General features: G+C 40.2%; 1 protein-coding gene across 1 annotated transcript in view; it reads right to left on the bottom strand.

Annotated features, from left to right (window-relative positions):
- Nucleotides 1–16,961, bottom strand: part of LOC122551286 (spermatogenesis-associated serine-rich protein 2-like) — a 161,906-nt gene that overhangs the window by 30,596 nt on the left and 114,349 nt on the right. The window contains exon 8 of the mRNA XM_043692962.2: nt 8,128–8,186. Within this exon, the coding sequence (XP_043548897.2) occupies nt 8,128–8,186 (59 nt within the window). The remainder of the gene's footprint in view (nt 1–8,127; nt 8,187–16,961) is intronic.

Genomic DNA, 16,961 nt, shown 5'->3' with positions numbered 1-16,961 from the left:
ATGGTAAGGTCCTAAGGAGTGTTGCTGACCAAAGAGAACTTGGGGTGCATAGCACCTCGAAAGTGGAGTTACAGGTAGATAGGATAGTGAAGAAGGCATTTAGTATGCTTTCCTTTATTGGTCAGAGTACTGAGTACAGGAGTTGGGAGGTCATGTTGCGGCTGTGGCTAGGCCAATTTTGGAATATCGCGCACAATTCTGGTCTCCTTATCAGATCTTGGAGTGCAGGTTCATAGCTCCTTGAAAGTGGAGTTGCAGGTAGATAGGATAGTGAAGAAGGTGTTTGATATGCTTTCTTTTATTGGTCGGAGTATTGAGTACAGGAGTTAGGAGGTCGTGTTGCGGCTGTACAGACATTGGTTAGGCCACTTTTGGAATATTGCATGCAATTTAGGTCTCCTTCCTATTGGAAAGATGTTGTGAAACTTGAAAGGGTTCAGTAAAGATTTACAAGGATGTTGCCAGGGTTGGAGGATTTGAGCTATAGGAAGAGGTTCAATAGGCTGTTTTCCCTGGAAGGTCAAAGGCTGATGGGTGACCTTATAATTTTTATAAAATCATGAGAGGCATGGATAGGATAAATAGACAAAGTATTTTCCCTGGGATTAGGAAGACCAGAACTAGAGGGCGCAGATTTAGGGTGAGAGGGGAAAGATATAAAAGAGACCTAAGGGGCAACTGTTTTCATGCAGAGGGTGATGTCTGTATGGAATGAGCTGCCAGAGGAATTGGCGAGTATGATTGCAACATTTAAAAGGCATCTGGATGGGTATATGAATAGGAAGGGTTTGGAGGGATATGGGCCACGTGCTGGCAGGTGGGACCACATTGGGTTGGGATACCTGGTCGGCATAGATGAGTTGGACCAAAGGGTCTGTTTCCATGCTGTACATCTTTATGACTCTCCAATTGTTTTTTTTAAATAAAGACAAAGACGTTCAGTGTTGTGTCGCAGGGAGAGCAGAATTGTCTCTGCAAACAGCATATTGAATTGTGCAGCAGGTCCACAAGCTCTGTCCCAGGACTTGTCATCAAGATTCTGTGGAGGCAGGACAGTTCATCAATGAATAATGGCCAATATAAATTAAGACTGAGGGCCAAGTATAAGCCAGTCTTAGGATTCCTGAAAATCTGGCATTGACGAACTTGTATCAAATGCATTTGCATAAAAGGAGTACAGTTTTTTATTTATGTGCAGCTGGGAAATGGGGTTAGAATTGTACTGGTTAGGTTTTAGTTTCTGTGAAAATTCATGTGCATAACGACTAACATAATGAACTAGTGCAATTGGGCAGAAGATAGGTAAGTAATTGTTCCTTTTTGCTTGTTCCATTAAACACTATTGTATTTCAGAATGATAACCTGGTATAGGTTTATTAATACATCTAAGAATGTGATTCTCAACAGAAATACATATCTTTAACAGGTCTTCCACCTATAAAACAACTGATGGCACTCACAGTAGAATTGCAAGGTGCAATTTTCCCCTATTTATTCTAAGCGTAGAAGCAGACATATTTGGTGGCAACTAATATGCCACCCTTATCATGGAGGTAGCTTTGTCCAATGATTGTTAATCAGCTGATTTGGAAAATCACCAGAAGCCACCAGCCAATCAGAATATAGCAGTTCCTGGATTCTAAAACCCTTTGATCCAAACCTGCGTCTTGAAAGATCCAGCAGCAAGAAGATAAACACTCTCGATCTTCTATGAAGGGGTATTGGGGAGCCAGAGGCAGGGACAGGGATGTGACTTTCAGAGGGAACCTCCCTCCACCCACCCTCCCCCCATTTGTCCCTCATCCATGGTGGCCTCAGATTGTACTACCCCTCCAAACTTAGCAGGTAGGTCACTCTGGTTTTTTAGATGGGAAAACTGCCATGTTTTCCACATGCTGGGAAAACAAGTAATTAGAGACTTGGTGGTTCAGGCCCTTTAAGTGGCCATGATTTAACAATCTAAAGGCTTTCATTGGATGGTGGTTCTAGGAAGTCCCAATGGATTTCTTGTCCAGAACTTAATTAGTGAGCCAGTGAGAAATATACTCCCTTGACTTTACACTGTCATTAAGGATTGATGAAAATTGAGCAGTGGACATTAATCTATATGTACATCAATAAGGCCTTCATCAAGGTTCCATGTGGTAGACTGGTTAGCAAGGTTAGGTCACATGAAATACCAGGATATAGAACTGGCTCAAAAGTAGGAGACAGAGGGTGGCGGTGGAGGGTTGCTTTTCAGGCTGGAGGCCGGTGACCAGTGGTGTGCCACAAGGATTAGTGCTGCGTCCACTGGTTTTCATCATAAATGATTTGGATGTGAACATAGGAGCATGGTCAGTAAGTTTGCAGATGACATCAAAGTTGGTGGTGTAGTGAACAGTGAAGAAGATTACCTCAGAGTGCAACAGAACCTTGGTGGGCCAAGGAGTGGTAGATGGATTTTAATCTAGATAAATGTAGGGTACATTTTGGAAAGGCAAATCAGGGCAGGACTTATACACGTAATGGTAAGGACCTGGGGCGTGTTGCTGAACAAAGAGATCTTGGAGTGCAGGTTCATAATTACTTGAAAGTGGAGTCACAGGTATACAGGATAGCAAAGAAGGTGTTTGGTATGCTTGATTTTATTGGTCAGAGCATTGAGTATAGGAGTTGGGAGGTCATGTTGTGGCTACAGGACATTGGTTAGGCTCCTGTTGGAATACTATGTTTAACTGCTATTGGAAGGATGCTGTGAAACTTGAAAGGGTTCAGAAAAGATTTATAAGGATGTTACCAGGGTAGGAGGGTTTGAGTTATAGGGACAGGCTGAATTGTCTGGGACTATTTTCTATGGAGCGTCGGAGGCTTAACAAATCATGAGGGCATGGATAGGATGAATAGCCGAGATCTTTTCCCCAGAGTAGGGGAGTCCAGAACTAGAGGGCATAGGTTTAAGGTGAGAGGGAAAAATTTAAAAGTGACTTAAGGGGCAACTTTTTCATGCAGAGGGTGAGCTGCCAGAGAAAGAAGTGGAGGCTGGTATAATTACAACATTTAAACAGCTTCTGGATGGGGAGATGAATAGGAAGGGTTTGGAGGGAAATGGGCCAAGTGCTACAAATGGGACTAGATTAATTTAGGATATCTGGTCAGCATAGACGAGTTGGACCGAAGGGTCGGTTTCCATGCTGTACAGCTCTATGACTCTTTAACACTTACGTTGTTGCATGACTTCATACTTATTCAAATTAAATAGCAACTCTCATGTGTCTATGCACTACCTCAGTCTATCTATCGATCCCCTCCTGAGTTTTGCTATAATCATGCCCACTATTTACTGCATTGCCAAATCTCATACCATCTGTAAACTTTGAAACTGTACTCCCCATACCAAGTCCAAGGCACAAACATAATGAGATGTTCCTGGGAGACTCCATTGTGTACTTCTGTCCAGTCAGAAAAACATCCATTCACCTCTACCCTGTGCCTCGTATTCCTTAGCTAGTACTTACTCAATTCATCACAATTCAATCAATACCATGTACTACTATTCTCCCATGAAAACAGGCAAGTGATTCTTTCTCCAACATCTTTTTAAAAATGCTCATCCTCAACACCTAACCATAACCTCTAACAATCCTTAATTATTTTGTCAAAGAACTGAATTAGGTTAATCCAGCTCAGTTGAGTGCTGGGTGCCCTATGTAAACCTATGCTTCTTCCAGTGGGAGTGAATTTTGGTGCTGACAACTTTGCCCTGTAATTTTACCACGACTGATACTGGAGGAGAAAATTACTTTAAATATATAAAACCCGTGCAACCAAGAAAATAAACCCAGTTTGACAACCTTCCAGAATCAGTGCCATCAGTGGAATTTTGCAATGTTGACTCGATTGCACAGATGGTTTTGTGGAGGGGAAGGTAAGGGGCCCAGTTCAGGCAAAGCTGAATTTTAAGTCGGGGAAAACAAACCACAAAAGCAAGTGCTTTTAACTGTACTTTATTGATTTGCTGCTTTAACTGATTCTGCCCAATTGCTTTGAATTGATGTACTCAAATGAATGGGAATTTAACTATCCCTTTCGGTAAAGCATCAAAAGATAGTAAGTTAGACCATATGTTAGAGTATGCATTATTGAGCAGGCATCTATTAATGGGGCAACTGCTGTTGAAATTGAATAATTGAATAATGGCTCCTGGACCGGTGTTGGAGGCAGATTAACTTAGACTGGAAATGTTGGCTTACTCATATTGTTTTCAGTTTTCGCTGCAGTTTACTTTAGCATGAACAGGTATTTTTAAATTTTCTGTTTTCTTTTCATACAGGGGTGGTGTATGTAATATTGAAAAAAAAACAGTTTTTTCTCCTTCTTGGGATCTGGGAGAGAATATCAGAAAGGAATGACAGAACATGTAAAATACAGGGAGAGACAGTGCTAGAATAATTGGCTAATACATAGAAACAAACATAATGGTGAAATTAAAATATTCTAAATCAGAGGTACAGTGCATGTTTGTGCATGCATGGAGGACAGTAAACAGATGGGTGAGTTACAGTGCAGGCTGCCATGTGGAATTATGATGTGATGGCTATAACAGAGACATGGCTCATGGAAGGGCAGGAATGGGTGTTAAACATTCCTGGATGCAAGGTACTCAGTAAAAATAAGAAAGGTAGAAAAAGGTGGAGGGATGACAGTGCTGATTAAGATCTGTGCAGGAGAAAAGATTCTAGACAGTTTAATAGAATCAATTTAGCTAGAACTGAGGAATAAAAAAGTGCAATTACATAGTTCAGTCTATAGACAACCAACGAGTGGAAGCATGTAGACAAGCAGTATGCTTCGAGTCCAACAGGAAAGTGTTCGGTCCAGTTGAGTCTTGGGAATGAGGTGGGCCAAGTAGACCAAGTGATAATGGCGCCACATTTGGGAGACAGTGATTATTGTATCACAAGGTTTAGAATGATGGTGGAAATTTACAACAAAGAATCCAGAGTAAAAGTAATTAACTGGGGGAGAGACTATTTCAATGGGTGAGACTAGAGCTGGGCCAGTTAAACTGGAGCCAACAGTTAGTTGGGAGAAACTGTAACTGAACAATAGGTTACCTTCAAAGAAGATAGGTCAGGTGCGGTGAATATATATTCCCTCAAAATAGAAAGGTAAGACAAGTAAATCCAGACCTCCCTGGATGAAAAACATAGAGTCAGACTTTAAGGCAAAGAAGAAAAAGGTTTTGTTTTTGACAGGTATCAGGTAGAAAATGAAATCAAGAATCAAGCTAGAAAGTAGAAAGTTCAGAAAGGAGTTGTAAGGCAAACAAGAGTCACAAAATGGGATGATGAGAAGATGCTGGCAGCGAACAGAAAAGGGAATCCTAAAATCTTCTGTATGCTCAGACATAGTGAAAGGGGAGTGCAAGGAGAAATATGTCTGATTAGGTCCAAAATGGGATTTTCACATGGAAACAGTGACACAGACGGTATTAAATAAATACTTTGCCTCTGTCTTTATAAAGGATGCAGTATGACCTAGGGCATAAATAAAAATCACTAGCTTTCGGTGTACTGCTCCTTCATCAGGTACCTGTTCAGGTAACTGATGATGGAGCGGCACTCTGAAAGCTAGTGTTTCTAAATAAACCTGTTGGACTATAACCTGGTGTTGTGTGATTTTTAACTTTGTCCACCCAAACACCAGCTCGTCCACATCATGACCTAGATCATAGTGACAGACAATGAAATTCAATCACTAAAAGGGCTCAAAATTAATAATTAGGCAATATTGGATAGACTGTTGGTACCGACAAGGCACTGGAACTGTATGGAATATTTCCAAGAATGCTGAAGGAAGTGAGTGTAGACATTGTGGAGGCAATGGCCATAAATTTTCACTCTCCCTTAGATTCCAGAGTGGTGCCAGAGGCCTGGAGAATTGCAAACATTACATCTTGGTTCAATAAATGGTGTAAGGATAGGTCCAGCAATGACAGACCAGCTTGAACTTTGGTGGTGGGAAAATTTCTAGAATCAATAACTTGATCTGCCAACATGAGCAAATGTGGGTGAGTGAAGCAGAACCAGCTTGGATTTCTTAAGGGAGAAATCATGTTTGACCAAAGTGCTGGGTTTTTGAGAAAGAAGCAGAGAGAATTGATCAGGAAAATTGTTGCTCTGGAAAGTTGTTGATACCATGCCAATAACAGACTTGTGAGCAACTTTGAAGGTGATTGAATAAAATTGCCTGTGTGACAAGAAACAGAATGTGTGATTACTAGGTGTTTTTGGACTGGAAGAACATCTGTAGTGGAGTTTCCCAATGGTAGTATTGGGCACCCTTGCACTTCCTGACATTTCCAATGACATATGTTTGGGGTAAATGGGAATTTCAAATTTTGCAGATGATACAAACCTTTGAATAACTGTAAACTATAAAGAGGACAGTGTTGAACTTCAAAATGACATTTACAAGTTGCTGGAATGACCAGAGAGGTGACTGTTGAAATTCAATGCAGAGGAATGTGAGTTGATTATGTTTAGTAGAAAAAACATGGAGAGACTGTACAAAATGAAGTGTACTTCAGAGAGTGACCTAAGGATGCACGTGTGTAAGTCACTGCAGGTATAGGATAAATGATGAGAGTAGTTAACACAACATCTTCAGCTTTATTAAAAGGAAAGGAGTAAAAGGAGTAAAAGAACAAGGAGCTTATGCTGAATTTGTATTAGACACTAGTTAGACCTTATCTAACATACGTTCAGGGAACCACACCTCAGGAAAGGTCTGAACACACTGAAAAGAGTGCAGAAGATGCTTACAAGAATAAAGTTTCTTATCCCTGGAACCAATTATGAAGATTGTTTGGAGATGTTGGGGTTCCTCTTCTTGGAGTGGAAATGACTAAAAAATATTTGATTGAAATTTTCAAAATAATTTGGGGTCTGGATAGATTCGATATGGAGAATCTGTTCCCACTTGTAAAATGAATCAAATTTATTAGCAAAAGAAGCAAATCAAATGCGACACAAAATAATTTCCACACACTGAGTTGTTAGGGCCTGGGATGTAAAACCTGACAGTGTGGCAGAGGTAGATTCAATTGATGCATTCAAATGGTATTGGATTATTATTTGAATAGAAAAGATGTTCAAGGTTACAGGGGAAAAGGCAGAAGAATGACATTAAATCATAATGCTCATTTGTAGTGCTTTCTGCACCATAACAATTTTGTGATTCTCTTATTGTGACACATTACTGGCAGTCTGTGGCAGCCAGTGAGAGATGAGAAAGCTTTGACATCTTACAGAACCCAAAGCTTTTGTTACAAATGAGGTAAACCGCATTAGTTTACCTGTACTTGCAGAATGCAATATCTTTAACAGTATTTATTTCACAGAACTGATTGATTCAAAGGAAGCCTTTGAACAAAACCATACCTTCTCTTTATAAGGTTTATAAACTATCAAGCATTTCTGATGAAATATCACTTACCCGAAATGTTAACCATTTCTCTCTCCATAGATACTGACTGCACTAGAGTGGTTTCCAGCATTTTCTGCTGTATTTCAGATTTTCAGCACCACAGTATTTTGAGTAGTTGTTTATTGATTCCAGCTTTGTAAATTTATACCAATTAGCTATGGAAAAGGATCTTCTATTTTTGCTTTGTAAGTAACATTCCATTCGCTGTCTCTTACCAGTGATCTATACACTGGCCAGCATTTTAATGTCTGATGCAAATTGAAGGATTAGGCTGAAGGTTTCACCAACATGAACAGGTGAGGTTTCAGTCACTTCAAAATTCTGGTACACATTATGCATTGAATACATATTGGAATAATTCAGCTATTACTCAGACCAACATTTGAATATTGAAACTGTCAAGCTGATACTGAATTGGAAATGGCAAGTCACATTTAAATAGTGTTTATTTCATATCTTACTATTAAAGTATTGTCTTCATTAGATGTCATGAGCTGGAGAGTGCTTTGGATTGTTATAATGGTGTGAAAACCATCTTCTTAATACATGCTGAATATCATGAAATGTGAATATTGAAATTATAGAACGAGCACAGGGAAAATAGAATCTTTTGACATGATCCTCTAGCTCTATCAAAGAAAACTGCTTATTACTTACTTGCTTCCTTTTTGACTTTATCCATTTCTGACATTAAAGCAACTTCTCGATCCATGATGCTGGAATGTTAAAATGAAGGCAATTAGAATTGTCTGCAAACAGCATTTGGTGTATATGTGCTGCTCAATGTAGAATTGAAACATTGTCTATTTCTAAAAATACTGAAAATCCCAAAGATGAACCTTTTTTCAAACAGAACACCCATTACTTCTGATAAGACAATACTATGTTTTGTAAATAAATCAACATTATTTTGAAGCATATGACAGTACTAGAGCTGAATTTTCACTTGCTCTCCATCCCTAACGGTACCCCATCTGATTTTGGACTTTGCAAATGTGGCAGAGTTCACATAAAAACATCCTCTTTACAATCATTTTTTTGTAGTAATGAACGCAAGCTGCCAAAATATATCTCAAAAGCGTTATTCATTCCTAAAGAAATGTGTGAAATAAGTATACTACTACTTTTAAGGAATCAAAGTTCTGTTCATTAGATCAGCATATGCATAGGGTAAAGTTGTACATGTGTGATGGATACAATAGTATTGAATTTTAATGAAAGGTTAAAAATTTGAAATGGTAATTCAGCTTCTCTCTGCACAGACCTAGTGAAAATTCTCTGTTTTAATATTCTATATGTATGTGGTAGGAACTGCTTCAGCTTGTCCCATTGGATTGAGAGTATTTGCTTACTGTACACCTAGATGTGCAATTTGTCTGCCTGGAAATGTTTTATGTGATTGGTTTCTATTTGCTAGCTTTGCTCTTCATCTTCATTTAATTTCTAAACTAATCAACAAAATGATTCAATATTATTGTAGCTGTAACTTGTTATCTCCACAAGTGCTCCGTTTTCATGCCACCGTAAACACACATCGTCATCCTCCTGCTTAGAAAGGGAAAATATTTCCTTTATTGTTAAAAATTTGCAGAGTAAAATAGTGAGAGCTCTTTGCCAACAGCACTGCTAGCCAGCACTAAAGTGAAATAGATAGCATACGAGATGGTGAGTGATGAGGCCATTTTTCCACCATGAAATACAGATCATTTTAACATTTAAGATACATGAAATTAACCTCGAATATGACCTGCTGAGAGATACTAACATTGATTGTATAGTAACAGAAAAACAAAACTAAAGAATTCAATAAGTAAGTCAAGAGAGAGTCTCACACACTTATCAGCATTTATTTTCATTTTTGCAACTAAATATTAAAACAGGGACTTATTTCATGTCTACAGTAACCTTTTAAAAATACATATTCTGTATTTTGTTTTTATTTCTACTGATGATGTATATCCACTCATTGGCTTGATATTGGTGCACTTAACAAAATTCATTCAAGACATGGATGGAAAAAAAGGGGGATTACTGCTGGACACCGTAAGATATGGAAGCAGAATTAGGCCAATTGATCCATTCAAGTGTCTGTCAAACCATTCAATGTATCATGGCTGATATGTCTCTCAACCCCATTCTCCTGTGTTCTCTCTTTAACCCTTGATCCTATTATAGAACATAGAACATAGAACATAGAAGAATACAGCGCAGTACAGGCCCTTTGGCCCTCGATGTTGCGCCGATCCAAGCCCACCTAACCTATACTAACCCACTATCCTCCATATACCTATCCAATGCCCGCTTAAATGCCCATAAAGAGGGAGAGTCCACCACTGCTACTGGCAGGGCATTCCATGAACTTACGACTCGCTGAGTGAAGAACCTACCCCTAACTTCAGTCCTATATCTACCCCCCTTAATTTAAAGCTATGCCCCCTTGTAATACCCGACTCCATACGCAGGAAAAGGTTCACACTGTCAACCCTATCTAACCCCCTAATCATCTTGTACACCTCAATCAAGTCACCCCTAAACCTTCTTTTCTCTAATGAAAACAGCCCCAAGTGTCTCAGTCTTTCCTCATACGATCTTCCTTCCATACCAGGCAACATCCTGGTAAACCTCCTCTGCACCCGTTCCAGTGCCTCCACATCCTTCCTATAGTATGGCGACCAAAACTGCACACAATATTCCAGATGCGGCCGCACCAGAGTCTTATACAACTGCATCATGACCTCAGGATTCTGGAACTCAATTCCTCTACCAATAAAAGCCAGTACGCCATATGCCTTCCTCACCGCACTATTTACCTGGGTGGCAACTTTCAGAGATCTGTGTACATGGACACCAAGATCCCTCTGCTCATCCACACTACCAAGTATCCGACCATTAGCCCAGTACCCCATCTTTTTGTTATTCTTCCCAAAGTGAATCACCTCACACTTAGCTACATTGAATTCCATTTGCCACCTTTCTGCCCAGCTCTGCAGTTTCTCTATATCCTGCTGTAACCTGCCACATCCTTCCTCACTGTCAACAACTCCTCCGACTTTCGTATCATCCGCAAACTTGCTCACCCAACCTTCTAACCCCTCTTCCAGGTCATTTATAAAAATGACAAACAGCAATGGTCCCAAAACAGATCCTTGCGGAACACCGCTAGTGACGGCACTCCATGAAGAAACTCTGCCATCAACTACTACCCTCTGTCTTCTTCCATCCAGCCAATTCCTAATCCAAACCTCCAACTCACCCTCAATGCCATATCTCCGTATTTTCTGCAGTAGCCTACCATGGGGAACCTTATCAAACGCCTTACTAAAATCCATATATACCACATCTACCGCTTTCCCCTCATCAACCTCCTTCGTCACCTTTTCAAAGAATTCAATAAGGTTTGTGAGGCACGACCTGCCCTTCACAAAACCATGCTGACTATCCTTGATCACATTATTCCTATCCAGATGTGCATAAATCCTATCCCTTACAATTCTCTCTAAGACTTTGCCCACAACAGAAGTGAGATTCACCGGCCTATAGTTACTAGGGTTATCCCTACTCCCCTTTTTGAACAAGGGAACCACATTTGCTATCCTCCAGTCTTCTGGCACTACTCCAGTAGACAAAGAGGACATAAAAATCAAGGCCAATGGCTCTGCAATCTCCTCCCTTGCTTCCCAGAGGATCCTAGGATAAATGCCATCAGGCCCAGGGGACTTATCTATTTTCACCTTTTCCAGGATTTCCAACACCTCTTCTCTACATACCTCAAAGCCATCCATTCTACTTATTTGTGACTCAGTATTCACATCGACGACAATGCCCTGTTCCTGAGTAAATACTGAAGAAAAGTATTCATTCAGTGTCTCCCCAATCTCTTCCGCCTCCACACGCAACTTCCCACTACTATCCTTGACTGGACCTATTCCTACCCTAGTCATTCTTTTATTCCTAACATACCTATAGAAAGCCTTAGGGTTTTCCCTAATCCTACCGACTAAGGACCTTTCATGTCCCCTCCTTGCTGCTCTTAGCTCTCTCTTCAGGTCCTTCCTGGCTACCCTATAACTCTCAATCGCCCCAATTGAACCTTCACGTCTCATCTTGAGATAGGCCGCCCTCTTCCATTTAACAAGGGATTCCAATTCCTTATTAAACCACGGCTCCCTCGCACGACCCTTTCCTCCCTGCCTGACAGGTACATAATTATCAAGGACACTCAATAGTTGCTCCTTGAACAAGCTCCACATATCATTTACACTCTTGCCTTGGAGTCTACTTTTCCAAGCCACACATCCTAAGTCATGCCTCACCGCATCATAATTTCCCTGACCCCAGCTATAACTCTTGCCCTGTAGTACACACTTATCCCTCTCCATCACGAGAGTAAAAATCACCGAATTATGGTCACTATCCCCAAAGTGCTCACCTACCTCTAATTCTAACACCTGGCCTGGTTCGTTACCCAGAACCAAATCCAGTATGGCCTCACCTCTTGTTGGCCTGTCTACATATTGTGTCAGGAAACTCTCCTGCACACATTGAACAAACACTGACCCATCTAACGAACTTGAGCTATAGCTCTTCCAATCAAAAACCTATTTATCTCTGTCTTAAATACCCTCAGTGACTTGGCCTCCACAGCTCTCTGTGGCATTGAGTTCCACAGATTAACCACTTGCTGATGAAGAAATTACTTCTCATCTCACTTCTAAAGGGTCATCCCTTCACTCTAAGTCTACCCTTGGGTCCTAACACTGAAAACATCTTCACCATGTCCATTCTATTCAGGTCTCTCAGTATTCTGTAAGTTTCAATCAGATACTCTCCCCACCCAATCATTCTAAACTCCACTGAGTGCAGACCCAGAGTCCTCAATCATACCTCATATGACAAGCCCTCCATCTCTGGGATCATTCTTGTAAACCTCCTCTGGACCTCCTCCAATTCAGCACATCCTTCATTAAATACAGGGCTTAAATCTGCTCTGAATACTTCAAATGTAGTCTGACTAGAGCCTTATACAGCCTCAGCAGTACAACTTTGCTCACATATTCTAGCCCTCTTGAAATGAATGTTCACATTACATTTGCCTTCCTAACTGCCAACTGAACTTGCATGTTAATCTTCAGAGAATCCTGAACTAAAACTGCCATGTCCCTTTGTTTTTTCAGATTTCTGAAACCTTCCCCATTCAGCAAATAGTCTAGTCCTGTATTCTTCCTAACAAAATGCATAACCTCAGACTCTCCCACATTGTTTTCCATCTGCCACTTCTTTGCCTAGCCTGTCCAAGTCATTCTGCAGCACCTCTGCTTCCTCAACATTACCTGTCCCTCCATCTATCTTTGTGTCATCTGCAAATGTAGCAACAATGCCCTCAGTTCCTTAATCGGGATCCATAATTTGGAGGAGCCAGTGTTGGACTGGAGTGGACAAAGTGAAAAATCACACAATACCAGGTTATAGCCCATGTTTATTTGGAAGCACTAGCTTTCGGAGCACTGTTCCTTCATCAGATAGTTGTGGAGCAGGACCGTAAGACACATGATTTATCGCAAAAAGATTAGTGTCATGCAACTGAATTGATATATTGAACAAATCTAGATTATTGTTAAGTCTTAATGAAAGTGCTCTGAAAGCCACTGCTTCCAAATAAACTTGTTGGACTATAACCTGGTGTTGTGTGATTTTTAACCAAATCCACAATGTGTAATGTGAGTGATTGTGAGACTTTTCAATTATGTGTCAATAGGCCAGGATTTCTATCAGTGTCCCACATCATTGAGAAATGTTAAGTAGTATGTTGTAGGCTGCAGGACTACCCTTACAGATTACGGTTGTTACAAATCCTGGGAGTTAGTCCAATTCCAATTACAGACTAAGTTTCCTAAAATATGTCAATGACACCGAAGTTTCTTGGTCACACGTTGTAAAAATGCACGCAATAATCCTCAGTGGTGCTTAAACTTACCGTAGGCCTTATTTTTCAGAAATTAGTTTTAGAGCCAGAAATATAGCAGACTATTACCTAAGTCTCTCTTCATCAGAATATTTAATTTGCTTTTTGTATAAGATTTCTGAACTTTATGGCATTACATTGCCTTTTCTGTTGATTTTTTTTCTCTGTGAGGAATGCGAACAGGATATTTCATGGATCAAAGAATACTTGCTAGCTGGATAAGGCAGTACATTTTGGCAAAACACATCTTATTGTTAATGGAGTGCTAGAATTTTTCACCAGAGGATTTTCATTATGATAGTATCAGAAAATACAGGAATAAAATTGGGTGGAAGTCCTGAAGTTGCTAAGATTGTATGAAGAAACAGAACAAGCAAAAATAAATGAACACTTGGTTGCATCACTGTAGTAAAGAACTAAATAGCAGTAACAGATACACAGAATGTAAAGTCTCAAGAAGATATGAAGGAAAGAAGGAATGGAGTCAGAAAACTAATTTTGCATTGCTCTTGTAAAGCACCAACACAGACATGATGTCTGAATGGCCTCCCTCTGGTCTGTCAACATTTATGGTTCGAAAATGCTGAAGGCAAAAGAACCAACTTCTGCCGCACGTCCCAAACTCTGTCTGCACACAATAACAAGAACAACTTGTAGTTATATAGGGCTGTTAATACAGTTAAATGTCCCAAGGAGTACAATGTTTACACTTTCTGATGTGTTTCATTCTCGGTTGTAAATATTTATAATTCCATGATTTATTAGCTTACAAATCAAATTCTCCAAACAGAATAAATGTTATATTCTACTCAACAGCAAGAGTCTGGCAGTTGGACTGTATTGATGCTTAGAACACATTCAAACTTTACAGGAATAGTTGAAAACATGGAAACAAACATTTGATGGAATTGGATATAACTCACTGGTGATGACACTCAGTAGAACATCCTGCCATAACAGGGAATCTCCCTGAGCAGAAATGGTAATGGATGAATATTTAATGTTATTGATATTTTGGTCTTTCACTTAATCTGGTTTAGCTCTACAGGTGGGAGACAAGCACAATAATGGAAGCTAACAGGCACTGTCTTATGACCATGGGTCAGAACCCCAAAGTACAATGGGTATTTATAAGTTGTCATCGGAAAATATGTTTTTAGAAGAGGGCTGCTACAGCCAAAAGAAAGGCTGTAGATGCAAAGGAAGAAGCTGCCGAGAGAGAGAGAGACACTCACAAAATGGTACGGTAATGGATGCAAAGGAACTTCAAATTTCAGATCTTTCATAAGGAAAGAAGAAGCAATTCAAAGCAGACTAGACTGGATTTTCATTGATTACAAAGACAACAATGCATAGTAACAGCCTGCTCGATAGCCAATTACCTCCTGTGAATTATGTCCCAAACTACAGACACATTTTGTGTTTCTCCCTTTGAAGAAAATACAAGGAGAGAGATTAAACATTCATTTTAAACTCCAGTGGATCATACTAGTGGGAATTAACTCTTTCATGAGTCTTAAGATAGATTAAAGTGTTCCCTGATTGTGAAGGTTAAAATCAAAGAACTATTCCCTCATTTCCCGAGGATTGTAAAACCCCCAAAGACTCTATATCCTTGCTAGCAGCCAGACAAAAGGAAAACAAGGCAAGGAAGGAGTCGCTGTCACCCGGAATCCGTAGGATTATCCCTGCGGAATTCTAAATCCTAAAAGATTGGGCTCAAATGTGGAACAAAAAGCTGCACTGTCTGGGCAAGCAGTCACTCATTGAGATCTTCCCTGTGGTTATGAATTAATAGCCAAAGGGCATCCTCTCCATCCCGTGACTTCATTGAAATGTACAAGATTCTTCAGGGACTTGACAGCGTGGGTGTGAAGAGGTTGCTTCCCTTTGTGGGAGGACCAGAGGGCATAACTTCAGAATAAGGGATCACTCATTTAAGAGAGAGATGAAGAGAAATTTCTTCTCTCAGAGGGTAGTGAGTGTGTGGAATACTTTACCAATCAGGTTGTTGAGACTGGGTCTTTCAGTATATTCAAGGTGGAGATAGAACAGATTTTTAATCACTAAGTGAGTCAAGAGTTAGTGGGAAAAGACAAGAGAGTGGAGTTGAAGATTATCAGATCAGCCATGATCTCTGAGTGGCAGAGCAGATCTGAGGTGCTGAATTGCTTACTTCTGCACCTAAGCCTGTGAACAATGAGGGATCTGGAGGATCAACTCATGGCCTTACAGCTGGAAAGGATCAGCAAGTTGTGGTGGAAACTAAGAAATGAAAGGAAACTTCAAAATGGAGACAATGCTCTTTAAGGTTTAAACCAAGACATTTGCATTGCAGCGACATCATCCAAGGGGCAGGGCACATGAATCCCATGTCCAGGATACCCCATTATAACAGGCTCTGTGGCTGCTCCTGTAGCCATCTTTTATGCCTCACAATTCCCAGTCAGCCTCAACTCATTGGCACTAAGTGGTTCTCAATGAGCTGTTTCATCTGGCTGCTGTGTTATCTATCTATCGTATGAGACAGTCAGTATCTCAAAGTGCAAACAGATATCATGAGATCATCGCCTCCCATGTGGATATATTCCTGGGATAAACTAACCAGTTGTTTTTGCTAAGCCCTATGTAGCTATACATTAACGTGTGCTGATTCATTGGTCTAGCCTCTGGTCTCGTAAGACAATATCCTGTAACTCAGATGTGATGTAATGAGCTGTTAAATGCTGTGTGATAAACCTACTCTATTAAAAATATTGATGTTCTTTTCTGCCAAATGCATGTTTGGGCATCCTTCCCCATTTAGTATCAGTAATCCTGACAATTACGAATAAGAAGGATTAGTGGCAGTGAATCTAAGGCATCTCAGATTATACTGGTAGGTACAAATACAAGTAGGTGGCCCCTTGCCACAGCACCCCACTCCTCCATCTCTGTAGAAATGGCCAAGTTCTGCATGAATCTGGGAACTGGCGGTACTGTTTTGAGCTTCCATCTGCTGTTGACTCCAGTTCCGGCACAGCCTAAACATCAAAACTTCAACACTTAACTACAAAAAAAAAATTGTGGAGGCTGTCAATCAGAGACAAAAGTAGAAATTGAAATTGTTCTGAAGAAGGGTCACCTGACCCAAAACGTTAACTCTGATTTCTCTCCACAGATGCTGCCAGACCTGCTGAACCTTTTCAGCAATTTCTGTTTTTGTCTCAACCTTTAACTAATAGCTTCAGACTCTCTCCTGGAATGAATCTATTGTTCAAGATAATTCTTTGGCCCCAAATAATGATTTATTGAGGCCACAGTTTAATAACTTGCTCAGCAAGTGTAATTTTTAGTTCAAATCCAGATGGATTCTCTTCATGGTTCTTCCAAAAATCCAGACCAATTTTACCTCAGGCACCAACTACACTTTCATTATTTGTAATGCTAGGACAGACTTTGTCACATAAAAGAACCACTTTGTGTTGGTCTCTTACCAGGTAATAACCAGCCTTCCAACCCAATAAACACCACTGTCTCTCCTGCAGTG

The sequence above is a fragment of the Chiloscyllium plagiosum genome, unplaced genomic scaffold (assembly GCF_037043375.1).
Source record: "Chiloscyllium plagiosum isolate Xiang-an unplaced genomic scaffold, Cpla_swu_hap1 HiC_scaffold_7, whole genome shotgun sequence".
Classification (NCBI taxonomy): domain Eukaryota; kingdom Metazoa; phylum Chordata; class Chondrichthyes; order Orectolobiformes; family Hemiscylliidae; genus Chiloscyllium; species Chiloscyllium plagiosum.
This window is presented reverse-complemented; position numbering and strand designations above follow the sequence as displayed.